At 43.4% G+C, this 16,121-nt stretch overlaps 1 protein-coding gene across 1 annotated transcript; it reads right to left on the bottom strand.

The window, feature by feature from the left end:
* Positions 1-13,219: 13,219 nt before the first annotated feature.
* Positions 13,220-13,733, bottom strand: LOC136507773 (uncharacterized). The gene is made up of 2 exons (XM_066502393.1): positions 13,407-13,733; positions 13,220-13,360 (listed from the first exon to the last, which is right to left on the bottom strand). The coding sequence occupies exons 1-2, from the start codon at positions 13,731-13,733 to the stop codon at positions 13,220-13,222; spliced, it is 468 nt and encodes a 155-aa protein (XP_066358490.1).
* Between the last annotated feature and the right edge of the window lie 2,388 nt (positions 13,734-16,121).

The following is a 16,121-nucleotide window of genomic DNA, read 5'->3' as shown; positions in this document are numbered from 1 at the left end:
GGATGGTTCAAAGAGATTGGGATAGTCAATTCTGAAATATTCCTCTCTTTCCCAAGTTGCCTCATCCACAGAGTGTCTGTTCCACTAAACCTTACACATTCTTATTATCTTGCTCCTTGTGATTCTCTCTGCTGTTTCTAAGATTCTCACTGGATATTCTTTGTATGATAAATCTCCTCATATATCTAGTTCTTCCAAAGATAGTTGTTTCTCAGGTACTCTCAAACATTTCTTAAGTTGCGACACATGGAAGACATGATGAACATCCGAAAGCTGCTCCGGTGATCCTAGCTGGTAAGCAACTTCTCCTCTCTTGTTGATGATCTTGAATGGTCCCACATACCTGGGTGACAACTTTCCCTTGGTATGAAATCTCTTAACTCCTTTCATAGGTGAAACTTTGAGATAAACAAAGTCACCAATTTCAAACACCAAATCTCTTCTTCTTGTGTCCGCATAGCTTTTCTGACGAGACTGTGCAACCTTCAAGTTTTGCCTTATAGTTTGCACTTGTTTTTCTGCCAGTTGCAAAACATCTAGTCCAAAGACTTGACTTTCCCCTGTTTGATTCCAAAACAATGGGGTTCTACACTTCCTGCCATACAATGCCTCAAACGGTGCCATCTTGAGACTCTTTTGGTAGCTATTATTATAGGAGAATTCGACATAAGGTAAACTCTTATCCCAACTTGTCTCATACTACAGAGCATAAGGTCTTAGCATATCCTCTAAGATCTGATTTGTTCTCTCGATCTGCCCATCTGTTTGCGGATGGTAAGCTGAGCTAAAGTTCAACTTCGTATCCATGGTCTCATGCAATTTCTACCAAAAATATGATGTGAACGGTGTACCCCTATCCGAAACAATCTTCTTTGGTACTCCATGTAAACATACAATCCTTTCCATGTATAGCTCTGCCAACTTTGCACCCGAATAAGTTACCTTGACCGGAATGAAATGTGCCATTTTTGTCAGACGGTCTACAATTACCTAGATAGAGTTAAATCCTCTCTGTGTACGGGGTAATCCAACTATAAAGTCTATTCCAACTTCTTCTCATTTCCACTCGGGTATCTTCATAGGTTGTAGCAAACCTGCTGGCCTCTGATGTTCTGCTTTTACTCTTTGGCACGTGTCACATATGGCCACATGTTCAGCTACATCTCTCTTTAGTCCATACCACTAGTATCTCTCTTTAAGATCAAGATACATTTTAGTACTTCTGGGTGTATGGAATAGGCTAAGTCATGAGCTTCCCTCAAGATAGACTCCCTAATAGATTTTACTTCTGGCACACAAATCCTTTTGCCAAAACATACTGTCCCTTGATCATCCAAGTGGAATCCTGGGGCTTTACCAATCACTATACGCTCTGCAATATCCTTGATCCTCTCATCATTTAGTTGTCCCTTACGAATCTCTTGTTTCAGAGTAGGTTCTACCTCTAACTCCATGGTGTTAGCCACAATACCCAAATTCAGGTATTTGAACTCCTCACACAACTCTTTAGGTAGTTGAGTTGTATAGGCCATGTTCACATAACTCCTACTCAGGGCATCTGCTACAACATTAGCCTTTCCCGGGTGATAGTGTATATCCAAATCATAATCATTGATTAACTCTAGCCATCTACGTTGCCTCAGATTCAGATCTGACTGTGTGAATATGTACTTCAAACTCTTATGGTCCGTATAAATCTCACACTTATGACCAATCAAGTAATGCCTCCAAATCTTGAGAGCATGCACCACAGCTACTAATTCTAGATCATGAGTTGGATAATTTAACTCATGTTTTCTTAGCTGTCTGGATGCATAGGCAACAACTCTGCCTTCTTGCATAAGAACGCCTCCTAGACCTTGCCATGAGGCATCACAATAGATGGAGAAGCTTTTGGTGAGATCAGGTAAGATAAGCACTGGGGCAGAAGTCAATCTCTTCTTCAACTCCTCAAAACTGACCTGGCATTGCTTAGTCCATACAAATTTAGCATTCTTTTCTAACAAAGCAGTCATGGGCTTGGCTAACTTAGAGAATCCCTCGATGAATCTTCTATAGTACCCAGCCATACCCAGAAAACTCCGAATCTCACTAACATCCTTAGGTGGCTTCCAACTCAATACATCTCTAACCTTCTTGGGATCTACTGCTACTCCTCCATTAGAGATTATGTGACTAAGGAAAGATACTTCTTTTAGCCAGAACTCACATTTGCTAAACTTGGCATAAAGCTAATGTTCTCTAAGCTTCTGCAACACCAACCTCAAATGTCCTTCATGTTCTTCTTCATTCTTAGAGTACACTAATACGTCATCAATGAACACGACGACAAACTTGTCAAGGTACTCCATGAACACTTTGTTCATCAGATACATGAAGTAAGCAGGTGCATTTGTCAGACAAAAAGACATGACTGTGAACTCATACAGTCCATATCGAGTCACAAAAGCAGTCTTGGGGATGTCAGTATGTCTTATCCTCAACTAATGATATCTAGATCGAAGGTCGATCTTGGAAAACACACAAGCCCCTTTCAACTGGTTAAATAGGTCATCAATTCTAGGCAGTGGGTACTTGTTCTTAATTGTGACCTCATTAAGTGATCTATAATCTATGCACATCCTCTGTGTACCATCCTTCTTCTCTACAAACAGTACTGGTGCACCCCAAGGTGAAGAATTAGGTTGAACATAACCCTTATCTAACAATTCCCTTAATTGTTTCTTAAGTTCTGCTGATTTATTCACTCCCATTCTATAGGGTCTCTTAGATATGGGTGCAGTTCCAGGTAAAAGTTCAATTATAAACTCGATATCTTGTTCAGGTGGCATACCTAGCAATTCCTCAGGGAAGACATCCGGGTACTCATTTACTATCCTTATATCCTCCAAGGTTGTGCCCTCCAACTGATTAACCCGATAGATTTCTACAGCGGACTGAGTTGCCACATACACAACTTCCTCTCTGGATGAAGTGGTAAGATTCATAGAACTATTGCCACAATTAATAACTGCCTTCTGCAATCTTAACCAATCTATACCCAAGATGACATCAATACCAGATGAGTTTATGACTATAAGATTTGCTTGAAATTCTACCCCCTTATGCTGAGACTAGCAGCTAAGCATATCCACTTTGCTTTCATTACCCCTCTAGGTGAGCTTACTAACATGTGTTTCTTCATAACACTTACTGGAATACCATGCTTCTTTATGAATGTATATGCTATGAAGGAATGCAAAGCACCAGAATCAAAAGGTACTATAGTTGAGTTTGAGTTGACCGAAAACGTACCGATCACCACATCTGGTGCCTCCTAAGCTGTTTCAGCAGTCACATGGTTCACCTTTCCCTGAACATAATTCTGCTGTGAGTTAGCCGTCTTCTTGGGACATCTGTTGGAGTAATGTCCCGGCTCTCCACAATTGAAGCATTTATTATCATTAACTGTATTTGGCACTTTTGGTGCGCCATTCCTCTATGGAGCATTAGGGGCATTGGTCCTCATAGGTACATTGTTGGGCTACTGCTGGCGTTGAGCTAGTGCCTTGTACTGCTGTTGCTGCTGCTGTGCACGCTGGGGTTGCTGGTTGCGGTTGGGACCTATCTAACCTTGATAGCGCTGCTGAGGTTGAGCTTGTTGAGGGTTGGCACGGAAGCGAGAGTTGCTCCTAGATTGTTGTCCTTGAAATTTCCTCTTTTTGTCCTCCATCTGGCGGCGCTTGTTCTCAATCACTAAAGCCTTATCCACCAGCTGCTGGAAGTTAGCAAAAGTGTGAGACAGCAACTGATACTGGAGACCATCATTCAGACCCTCCATAAATAGCTCCTGCCTCTTTCCATTGTCATCTACCTCAGTCGGTGCATACCGTGACAATTGTATGAACTTGTCATGATATTCAACAACAGTCATGCTTCCCTGCTTGAGAGCCAAGAACTCCTTCTTTAGCTTCATTAGTCCCGCAGGCACGTGGTGAGAGCGAAAGGCACTGTGGAACTCAGCCCGAGTGATGGGATTAGCTTCGGTACAGCCAAAGCGGAATGAGTCCCACCAATCCAGTGTAGCTCCTTGCAACTGTCCAGAAGCATATAAAACCTTCTCCTTATCATCACACTAAGCAATCTCTAGTTGTCTCTCAATGGCATGTAGCCAGTCGTCAGCCTAGAGTGGGTCGGCAGAGTGCTTGAATACAGGTGGGTGTCCTTTTAGGAACTCTCCCCTCTTATCTCTAGCATGAGGGGGTGCATTCCTATTCCTTTGCCCCATGTTCTACATGTTCTAGGCCATCTGCTAAAGCAACTGGGTCTACATCATCATCAGCTGCTCCATGGTAACTGGGGGTGGTGGTGGCAGTTCCTCGCCTCCCTGGTTGTTCCTCCTGGTGTTCACCATCTATAGATGCATCATATAAGTCTCACATGTCCAAGCATATAACTCTTAAAAGATAATGGTGTAACCAGAGTAGGTGTCATAAGATCAAGACAAGAGATATATGTAGGGTATACAAGAAGATATTCATTCTAATTTTTCCGGTGAGTTGGACAACAGCAGTGCAGTAATGTGTTTAATTTGAAATGCCTTTAAGGACTTTACCTAGATGATTACTTATACCACATATCCTTGATACCTAGGATTATTGGGTAGGCATTTTGGATAGATGCTGCAGCGCTTAACATGAAATAATTATTAAATATGATTAAAGGTTATATGCAATGTGATAAAATGGAGCTTTTTAGCAACAGATAGGGGGCTAGAGTACGGGGTTGAGTACTCTGGTGCCCCTCCATAAGGACTTAATCCTGAAGCGGCAACCCAGGAGGGACCGTACAATCCCGAGTGTCATATGGCTCTGACTTTAACCTATTAACTAGATTGTACTAGCTCGTCTGTAGCTCCAGTAAGGGTAAGAGGGTATCTTTCCTTTTTCTGCTAGGGTGTACCGTGCTATGATGCCCACGTGTATCACTCCTTTGTAGCTATGACTTGTTAGTGCAACTAGCTAAGGGTTTCATAGTGAAACCTTGCCACACTTCCTAGGAAGAGGTGTAGTGGGTCTCACGAACCCTGGCATTGGGAATCACGGCTCGGTGGGTAAAGATGTACAATTTCTGTAGAAATAATTAACCTATTATAACAGCCGTGCTCATGGATACGAGCGGTCTGGATCCTTCAAGATTAGTGGTTACTAGGAATGGTGGATGGTTGGGAATTGAGATGAATATGACTATACTTTAATATCACTTGGGAATTGGGACTGTTCATTAAAGTAGTGATTCAGGATGCTAAAATTTGATCCACTAAAATTACGAACCGCAGTCAAATAGTGTCAAGCCTTTTTGAGCCTCATAGATCCCTTTGATATACTTGCTAAGCATGGTGAGCTTACACTTTCTTTACATCCAATGAAAATCCCGGATGGGTAACAAATAATGGATATGAAGAGTTTTCGGAGGATGTCCAGGACTACTAGGGAGACATTCACTAGTTGGAGTCCCTGTGGCAGTTGGGCTAGTTATTCCGCTGTGATTGTAATAATATTGCCATCGAGCAAACTTTGTATTTACTTTATGATGAGATATGCGATGTAATAAGTACTTTACTTTGATACTATTGCAATTTGTGATATATGTGTGTGTTTGGACATTCTGGGCGCACATATATGAGTACTTGGTTTTGCTATGCAAAATTGGGTGTGACACACGTTTCTATAGTCCCACCTTGAATTGGGTCCCTTGTGGCCGCTACTCTACGGGTGGAGGAAGATGTGGCGCGTGGAGAAGCGACCAGGTGTCGAGCTCGGGCGACATACCTTTCCCGCCGGCGGTGAGGCTGCCTAACTCTCCTGTCAGGGAGCATGGGACTCCCCCGCGTGTCAAGCATGTCAAGCGGGGAATCTCTCATCCTGGCCTGGTTGACAACCCCTCATCCGAAAGGTAGAGACGTGGCATGCGGAGGAAAGAGCAGGTAGCGGATCCGCATCAATGGTGGTCATGGTTTCGGGCATTGGCTCCATCCAAACCCAAAACCAGGGATCCATTTGGGGGAGAAGAGATACACGAGTTCTAGGGTCAGCGGTGGTTCATCCCCAATTCCAAAACTATAGTTAGGGTTCATGGGGAGGGAGCCAAGCACCTGGTGTGGATTCATCGGGATCTGTGGCTTGCCAAAACTTTCGAGTCTGTGGATTGTTTTTTGGTTGGAGACAGTGACAAGTGGGATGAGCCACCGGCCAAGTTGAGTTTCGCAGAAGACATCTGGGGTAAGGGGAAGAGGTTGAGCTTCGTCAAGATCGTCAAGGGATCCATGGCGGGAAGAGGAAGGGCACGGGGCCTCAGACCCCGTAGTCCTGAGGAGAATTGGGGGGCTTGGGATGGTGGAAACTGGAACCAGGTCCCGTAGCATGCTCCTTCGCCCTTCTATGGTCACCCACCGCCGCTGCTGCCCTTCGGCTTCTTCCCAAATCAAGGTCCAATTTATCCTCATCCCCCTCCTCAACAAGGTTTCAATCGTTCTTTTGATGCTACCTGACCTAGAGGAGGCGGCACCCTTGGTAGAGGGAGGGGAAGGCCGCAGATCCCGACCAGGCAGAATGGTGGGCAAACTTAGTACCAAGCTAGAAATGTGAGGGAGCAGCAGAGGGATCGAGCTCCTAGGGTTGAGGGTAACAGTCAGGCTGAGGGTGTGTTAAAGAACTCAGGAGCTACTCTAAATAGGAATTTGTATGTTGTCTGCTTTAACTATGGAGAGATAGGGCATCTGAGCTCTAGTTGTAGTCAACCCAAGGTTTGCTTCAACTGTCGCCTCACCAATCATGTTATGGAGCAGTGTCCTGAATGGTTCAAACCACCAATGGCTGCTCAGTATTATGGAAGTGCTTGTGTAGGTCTTGGCTTTTATCATATTGATGTGGGAGCTAGGGACAACAGATTTAGTCACTGGCATGGTATGAATAATTTTGGGGTGCTAAGTATTATGGAAGAGGAAATGGATGAGGCAGGGCTTTTAGAAAATCTGAGAGAGTTGTTTGATAAGGACTAGAATTGGCAGCTGAAGAAGACTGATGATACCAGCTATATTGTCAGATTTCCTCCTAGTAGGAAGGTTGAGAATCTGGTAATAGGAAAGGCCTCTCTCTTTCAGCTAAATAGGCCCAAAGTTGTTGCTTCGCTGAGTGTGTGGAATATAGATGTGGAACCAGTTGGGAATTTGACTAAAGTATGGGTTTAGATCAAGGGAATTCCTCCCAAGTGGGTTGATTGGAACACGGTGAGAGAAGTTGCTTCAAGTCTTGGTCTGATGATAGAGCTGGACTGGCATTCTGTGTTTGATAGTTTCTTTAGTTTGGTCAGAGTCAAAATCCTTTGTAAGGACCCTACCAGAATTCCTAGAGGAAGACTGTATGTGTTCAAGGCTGGGGTGTACAAAATCTTGTTCAATCCTGAGGGATATGTCCAAGCTGATACTTCAACTAATGGTGATTCTAGAGATGTTGAGGAACTAGAGGAGGATGACTTGTTGAATGAGGATGATCCTAAGGACAATCCAAAAGGGAATGATGTTGATCCAAAGAAGGACAAGGACTATGAACCACGGGAGAGGGAGTTACCTGAACCGTCAGATAAATCACATGGAGGTGGTACCTCTTCTACGGGTGGAATATCGTCCAAAAGAGCACTGTTGTTTGAGGATGATAGTGTCACAACTCAGAAGGATGACTTAGCAATTGATTGTGCAAATCTGCTTGGAGTCATGGAATTAGAAGTGGAGGATGGGGAGGGTGAAGCTCTAGAAGATGAAAGTTCCTTGATGCTACATGATGACAATGAGATAATTCAATTACCAGATGAGTGGATATATGATCTGCAAGCAAAGAATACAAGTTTGCTGGATAAAAACATAGATAGCAATGGCTCTGTATTGTTACAGCAGGATAAGCAAGACTCCCGGAGTGAAAACTCTCAGATGACAGAAAAGTCCAATGACAGTGAGGAAGATTTGGTGTGGACGCAGCCCAGTGATGAAGTGTTGGAAAGATTTCAAGCTGATGATAATAAAGAAAAGACAAAGCTGCTTAACAAGAAACAACAGTGGGGGCCTATGATTCCTTTAAGGAGGAGTACCAGAAGGGTTGATGATGGCAAGAAGGTCATGGAATGTGCCCAGGAATTTAAGAGGAAATGGTATCTAGAAGATAATGCAGGTATAAGCAAAAAACCTTCTAAAACCCATCCTGTTTCTAAGAACTTGTTAATTTCTATGGCCAAGGATATTGGCATAGAGGTAGAGGATGGACATCCTATTTTAGACAAGATGGTACAATTAGATTTTACTAGAATGGGTGATATGCTTTCTAAGGGTAGTCATGTTGGTTGTTCTAGTAAGGCAGTTACATCTAGTTTAGGTTCTCAGGATAATAGCAACTACCTGGATGGTAATTTCAACACACCTGAGGAAAGTGATCAGGATGGAAATTCTGGTCCGTCTAAGGATGACCAGGAATTAGGTTGGTCCAAAGTAGGACCTAGAAAGAAGAACAAGAAAAGATATAAATGATAGGTTTGCTTTGGAATATTAGAGGTCTGGGTAAGCTTGGTAGGGTTTCAGCCCTGGTTAGTAGAATCAAGGATTCTCATGCTGGTTTTGTAGGCATTATGGAGACCAAGAAAAACTCTCTGTCAGTAGGTATTCTGAAAACTTTGTCTAGTAATGTTCCTTTTTCTTGGCATCATTTAGAAGCTAAATGCTCAGCAGGAGGAATCCTGGTTGGTGCCAATATGGATATTTTTTATATGGTAGTGGGTGATGTACTAAAATTTTCGGTTAGTGTAATGCTTACTAACAAAGCCAATGGGTTTGTCTAGAAGCTCATTGTGGTTTATGGACCAGCTTATGATGATCTTAAGCAAGAGTTCTTAGAAGAGTTAGAAACTGTGATGGGTGCTTGGAATGGCCCAACTTTGGTTGGGGGTGATTTTAACCTTGTTAGGTTTGCCTCTGATAAAAATAATGGAGTGTATAATCATAGGTGGGCAGATGAGTTTAACAGTTGGGTTAACAGGTGGGCTTTGATTGAGCTGAATCCTAGTAATAAAAAATTTACATGGACTAATAACCAAGAGCACCCTATTTTAGCTAAGATTGACAGGATCTTTGTCTCTGGTTTGTGGGATGCTGCTTTACCTTTGTCCAGTGTCAAAGCCCTAGATAGATTTCCAAGTGATCATAACCCTCTAGTTTTAGATTCTAGGAGGAATACCTGCTTTGGCAAAAAGAGGTTTCGTTTTGAGAAATGGTGGCTGGAAAAAGAGTTCTTTTCTAGGATTGTGGAGAAAGCTTGGGAAACACCTTGCACTCTGACTAATTGTTTGGACAGATGGCAATTTAGAGTAAGGACCTTAAGAAGGATGATTAGGGGGTGGGCAGCAAACAAGGTAGCTATCCAGAATAGAGCCAAAGTGGAGTTGTCTAAGGAGTTCACTAGACTAGAAAGTCTAGCTGAAATTAGGGAGCTGTCTAGTGTTGAGAGGCAGGAGTTAGCTCAAATTGAAGATAAGTTAGAATAGATTTGGTCATTAGAAGAGATTAAAGTTAGACAACGTTCTAGGGATAGAAACATTCTCGAGGGTGATAAGAATACGGCATATTTTCAGGCGGTGGCTAACCAACGGAGTAGAAAAAAGAAAATAGAGTGCCTTGAAAGTCCTACTAGTCTAGTTTGTGACCAGAAAGGGATGATGAGAGCGGCAGTAGATTTTTACAAAAATTTGTTTGCCAAGGACCCAGAGCCTTTCTTTAAGTTGGGACAATTTTTGGGAAGAGGAGGATAAGGTCTCTAGGTATGAAAATGAGTTACTCATAGCACCTTTTTCTGAGTCGGAGATCAAGGATGCCATTTTTAGCTGTTATCCAGATGGCTTATCCTTCCTCTTCTACCAAAAGTTTTGGAATCTCATTAAAAATGATGTGGTGCATCTTTTTAATGATTTTCATGGGGGGGATTTAGACCTTAAGAGACTCAATTTTGCATTGGTTACTCTAATTCCAAAGGTAGGGGAGGCAACAAACATGAAGCAATTCAGACATATCAGTTTGTTAAATTGCAGCTTCAAGATTTTCTCAAAATTGTTAACTCTTAGGTTGACCTCTGTGGTTCAAAGGATAGTTGCTCCAACTCAATCTGCGTTCATAAAAGGTAGATATATTTTAGAAAGTGTAGTAGTAGCTCATGAGTTGGTTCATAGTGTGCATCAGAGTGGTGAACCTGGGGTTATTCTCAAACTAGACTATGAAAAAGCTTATGATAGAGTGTCTTGGAGTTTTCTCTTTGATATATTGGAAGCCCGTGGTTTTGATCTAGTTTGGATAAACTGGATTAGACATATTGTGGTGGGAGGATCTTTGGGTATTATGGTAAATAGGGAGGAAAGATCCTATTTTAAGCCTGGCAAGGGCTTAAGACAGGGAGATCCTTTATCCCCTTTTCTTTTCAACTTAGTTGGAGATGGTCTGTCTGAATGCTGAAAAAAGTTGTAGATAGAGGGATTGTGACAGGGCTTCTAGGAGAATTTAGACAAGGGGGTATTATGGCTCTACAGTATGCAGATGACACCATTTTATTTTCCAAAGCTGAGGAATCGGTGTTGGAAAATCTTAAATGTATTCTTATGTGGTACGAACAAATTTTGGGTATGAGAATCAATTTCCACAAAAGTGAAATGATCCCAATCAACTTAGAGGATGAGGAAGTACATAGATTAGCCCATATTCTCTCCTGCCCTGTTGGCAATTTCCCTATTAAGTACCTAGGTATTCCACCATATTTTGATGTTCTGACTAGGGATGACATACAACCTTTAGTGGATAAAATCATGAACAAAATTGTAGGTTGGAGAGGAAGGCTGATGTCACTTGCTGCTAGGGTAGTTTTAATTAAATCCTGTCTTTCTAGTATTCCTGTTTATCTTCTATCTTTTATCAAATTCCCTAAATGGGCCATTAAAATGTTAAACACCCACATGGGGAATTTTCTTTGGGATGATTCAGAGGATAAGCATAGATACCACTTGGCAAACTAGGAGTTAGTTTCGATGCATAGGGAATTTGGTGGTCTTGGGGTCCCTAATCCGAGAGATCTAAACTTGTGCCTTTTGGCTTCGTGGCTTAAAAGATATAATTTGGATAGAGATAAACTCTAGAAAGAGTTAATAGATTTCAAGTATGATACTTTGAATCCTCATGTTCTGCTCACTAGAACTTCAAGTGCTTCTAGTTTTTTTAAGGGTTTTATGTGGGCAGCACAAGCTGCTAAGATGGGTTTTCTGTGGAAGGTTGGAAATGGGAGGAAAGTTAGGTTTTGGGAGGACACTTGGCTAGGTTCGTCTAGTTTGGCCATACAGTTTTGGCCTATTTACCGGATCATTAATGAGCATGGTAAGACAGTTGCAGAGTTGTGGGATGGATCATCTTTGAAATGCACCTTTAGGAGAACAGTAAGTGATGACCTTTATCAGCTATGGTTGGAAGTAGCTCAATTAGTTTCAATAGTTCATCTTTCGGATGAGGAAGATGAGATGATCTGGAAGTCATTAATTTTAGAGGTGTTAAGCAGGTGCATGTATCGGCTATATGGGGGATTAAAGTTCCTCCAAGAGTCCATATGTTTTTATGGCTTTTGATTAATAACAGAACTTTAACTAGGGATAATTTAGCAAAGCATAGAAAAGTAGAAGATGCAACGTGTCTTTTCTGTGTTGAGAATGAAAGCTGCCATCATTTGTTTTTTGATTGTGTTGTTGCTAGGAGGTGTTGGACTGTTGTCTCTGATATATTAGGGGTACAAGTAGGTGGTGACTTAGTCAGTTTAGGGCAGCTTTGGTTGAGTGACAAAAAGAATAGTGTTATTAACATGATAACCTCTGCTGTTTTGTGGTCGATTTGGAAACTCAGGAATGAGGTTTGTTTTCAGAGGTCTGGATGGAAAAGTATGAAGGTGTTGTTCTACAAAATCTTGGGGCCGCTACAGAACTGGACAGTTCTATGCCCGAAGAACAAGAGGGAGCGACTGGATGGTTTCCTGGAGAACCTGAAGACGGCGGCAAGGAGGGTAACTTGGCTTCTAGATATTCCCAGAAACGCAATGCAAAGTGCTTCGGAGACATGACCTCGACGGCCCAATATGAAGGTGCTCAGTTGCCTGGGAAGTGCTCAAGGCTGTTGGTATTTTCGAGCTTTACCTGATGAAGGATCTGTAACATTCCTGGGATGTAATGAAGGTTTTTGATGATGGAGGGGTGGTTTAACTCTGTCAGTTTTTGTTTGATTGGTAGTGTCGGGTTGGTTGTCACCGCCTGACAGGTGGTTTTGAACGCTCTATGAGCAAACTGTGCTGTAAAACTGTTTGGTCTTTTGATAATATTTGAAAGGCCGGGGCTTTATGCCCTTGAACTCTAAAAAAATTCAGGCTCCGCGAGAAGCTGCCCTGACATTTACTTAAGCATTCGCAACGATCTCTAGGCAATGGCCTACACCTACCTGAGATATCCATAAATTGTTCGCTTTGGTTTCTTATGTCAAACCCCAGAATTAGTGTTTTTTCTTGAACTAAGTAATTTATTTTTGTAGGTGCCAACTCTACCTGGTATTGCCAGTTGTTTCTGTGAATGTTATTCTTCTATGCTGAATGGTGAGCCTCAAGTCGTGAACTTACCTATAATCTCTTCCTCTATTGATGAATGCAGGACTAAGACCATCTCCAACAGCGCAGGCAAAGGGCGACCCAAACGCAAAATACGTCGTGCACAGTATTTTGTGTCCCAAAAACACGCTCCAATAGAGGACGCAACCAAAACACGCATTTTGCGTACCAGGCGAGTCAGAAGGCAAAAAAGCGTCGTCTCTCTCCACGACGCAAAACACTGTAATGGGCCCGTAGGAGGCGTCGGGGTGGAGCGAACAACGACGGCGAGGCGTGCCTGCACCTGGAAGCTCCGCGCGGGGGAGGTAGTGTCCGCACCGTTGGTGGAGGTTGCCCCTGCTCACCAGTCCGCACTTGCCCCCTGCTCGCCGGTCCGCGCCGCCGGGGTTGGCCTGGATCTCGCCGGTCTGCGCCGTCGAGGTTGGCCTGGATCTCGCCTGCCGCGAGTCCGAGGTTGCCCTGGATCTCGCTGGCCGCGGGTCTTGAGCTCGTCAGCCGGGGGTCTAGAGCCTCCCGCAGAGGTTCTATTGCAGCCCCATCATCGGCTGTGAAGCAGGGGCCACCTGCAGTTTGTCAGCGCGGCGCCGCACGTTTGCACCCCTGAGCCGGTGGAGCTTCCTGGCGAACTCCCGCAGCTCCTCCTCACCGAGTGCCTCGGCGTCCGCCTACCACCAGAAGCGAACCCCACCGGCCCGCTGTGACCCGGAGCACCTTCTCCCCGACGGCGCCCATCCGCGTCTTCCTCCTCGGCCACGCGCGCGTCGGTCTCCTTCGGCCCGTCGCGCCGTGGCCTCCATCACCCTCGCTGTCGCGGTCGCCGTAGTCGTCGCCGCTGTCGCTGGGGAGCGGGGCGAAGCGGCTGATGACGCGTTCGACGGAGGGGGGCGCCCACTGCGGACGGCTTGCCGGTGGTGGAGAAGATGATGGTGGCGCCGCAGAGGAGGGAGAGAGCTCCGAGGCCTTCTTGAAAAAACCCCGACTTGCGCATGCAGGGAGGAAGGCTCGGCGCTCTGTCGGGAAGGGAGGCAGGCGGCGCATGCAGGGGAGGCGGGATTTGGCTGCTCGGGGTCTGTTGGAGAAGGCGAGATTTGGGTCCGTGACTTTTTCACTGTAGGTGACCTATACTATTGAATGAGTATCGTGTTTATGTTGTTTCTGTTGGAGACGGTCTAAGCATTGCCTAAATAAGTTCATACACACACTGGTCAAAAAATACAACTAGATGTTCCTGTGCTACTACCTACTGTTCTTAATAGAGGGAACCATTCTAATTATTTTTTCCTCTTTCCTTTATGTTTTTAGTAACTACTACTACGTATGGATATCCCCCACCCCCCAAACACCCCCCACCCCCACCCACAAAAAAAGAAATTCATAGGCTGCACTTTAACTGTTTCTCTTGCTGCATCAGGTATAACTTGCCTTCCTACATTTAGTTGAACATTCTACAGCCATACCAAAAAAAATGTTTACTTTGTCTGATCCCTTCAATTGATTTTCTTATGCGGCAACTGCACATACTTTATTACTACAATAATTTCAATGTTGCCCTCTTCAGGTTGCGGTTGCAGGATTTTACTCCATATCTTCAGTTTTGGGATGTACAGTGTTCATTGTAGCCATCTCATTTTTTTTATGTAGTTAATTGATGGTAAATAAACATATCATAGATACAAGACTGTTTTTTTTTTGCTTCTTTTGATTGGCAACTCTTTCCTTACCTGGCCTGCTACCCAGTGCTTATTCTTCACTGTGTCCTTTCCATTGTTTGTGCCTTCTCATTCTACACATGGTAATTAAATCTATCATAGATACAAGACTGTATTTTTTTTGCTTCTTTTGATTGGCAACTCTTTCCTTACCTGGCCTGCTAACCAGTGCTTATTCTTCACTGTGTCCTTTCCTTTGTTTGTGCCTGCCCATTCTACACATATATATGCTTGCTAGCCCGCGCAGGTGCGCGGGGCTTCCGGCTAATAAGCTAAGTTACTATATGGTTGGTCTTTGAATTTGTTCTGATTAGGGTACACAACCATTCTGTATTACCGTGTGAGCTCATTAGTTCACTCAAATCAGTTGCCTTAGAAATAAAGATAACTGATGAACCAGATCAAATCGATAGCAGGCAATCTGGACAAAATGATTGCAAGCAATAATTTCATATGGACATGACAGTTGCTGACTGAGGTGTAGAAAAAGTATATGTTCACCCTTTCTGTTTCGGAACTGATTTTCCCCAAAAATAATACAAGAACAAGCCAGGCCCTTTCTTTCACTCACATCTTCTGGACGGCCAGGTCGCTAGCTGAACGTCCACGTCTCACGTTTCATTCTCATTTGTCACGTCTTGACGATATGTCTGTACCCGCTTTCCAACTCGAAGAGACGTCATTTTCTTCTCCGGGTTCTCAGCACACCTCAGCTTCGTTACTAAAGCTGTTTTTTTAGCAACTTTCTAGGTAAAGTTAAGCCATTTTGAAAAAAATTATTTAGCAAAACAGCTTCATCAAAGCATCGTATATGGATGAGGGAGAGAAATGAGGGATAAAGCTAAAATAACCTATTTTTCAGCTTCATCCCAACTCATATCTTTGTGAGAGGACGAGAAAAACAGCTTCATCCATGAAGAAATTTTGGAAATAAATGTTTAGCAAAAAAAAAAAAGATCAAGCTGTTGTAAGCTATGTCAAACTGGCACATAGTATCATTATTTTTGAACGAATATATCCTACCGCGTTATCATCATTATTTATTCCTTCCAATCGCTTGCATGCCTGCATTTCCTTTTGCTTTCGGAACCCAATTTTAGTTTGCCAACAGGCAACAGCTGATTCACCAAGCTACCTGCCTACCTGCAACAAACATGTTGCTTCACATAGTATCATTTTTTTTTAACGAATATATCCTACTGCATTATCATCATTATTTATTCCTTCCAATCGCTTGCATGCCTGCATTTCCTTTTGCTTTCGGAACCCAATTTTAGTTTGCCAACAGGCAACAGCTGATTCACCAAGCTACCTGCCTACCTGCAACAAACATGTTGCTTCCGTTTTGTAGAAGATGTACAGCAAAGCTCTGAGGCAGAAATAGTCAATGACTGTTGACATTATTTGAAGCCAATGTGCAAACAACCATCCATCCATGTGTGTCAGAACAGTTGGAGTTCTGCAGATGTTCAGAGTGATTCAAATGTTTGAGAGTATTTTTATTAAATTTTGAGAAAAAATGAGCTGCATCTTTTTTCCATTCCGAGCAAGAAGTTCCTCTGCATGTCAGGAGTTTTTTTTTCCGAATTACAGAGTCCAGACATTCAACGTGCACGCACACTAACCCTATGAACACAAGTACGTAAATCATACCTCTATGACACCTCCGAAAGGCTGTGCCGGCAAATCTCGAGATTGACGAAGTTACCACAGGCGT

This window comes from Miscanthus floridulus, chromosome 15 (genome assembly GCF_019320115.1).
Source record: "Miscanthus floridulus cultivar M001 chromosome 15, ASM1932011v1, whole genome shotgun sequence".
Lineage (NCBI taxonomy): Eukaryota > Viridiplantae > Streptophyta > Magnoliopsida > Poales > Poaceae > Miscanthus > Miscanthus floridulus.
Note: the sequence above shows the minus strand (reverse complement) of the source record. Positions and strands in the feature narration are given on the sequence as shown.

What these genes read in the sequence shown, in the direction of transcription:
- LOC136507773 (XM_066502393.1), bottom strand. Translation starts at nt 13,733, where the DNA reads ATGCGCCGCCTGCCTCCCTTCCCGACAGAGCGCCGAGCCTTCCTCCCT. An exon ending in TGGGCGCCGTCGGGGAGAAG is followed by an intron (nt 13,361 to 13,406) that starts GTGCTCCGGGTC and finishes TTCTGGTGGTAG; the next exon opens with GCGGACGCCGAGGCACTCGG.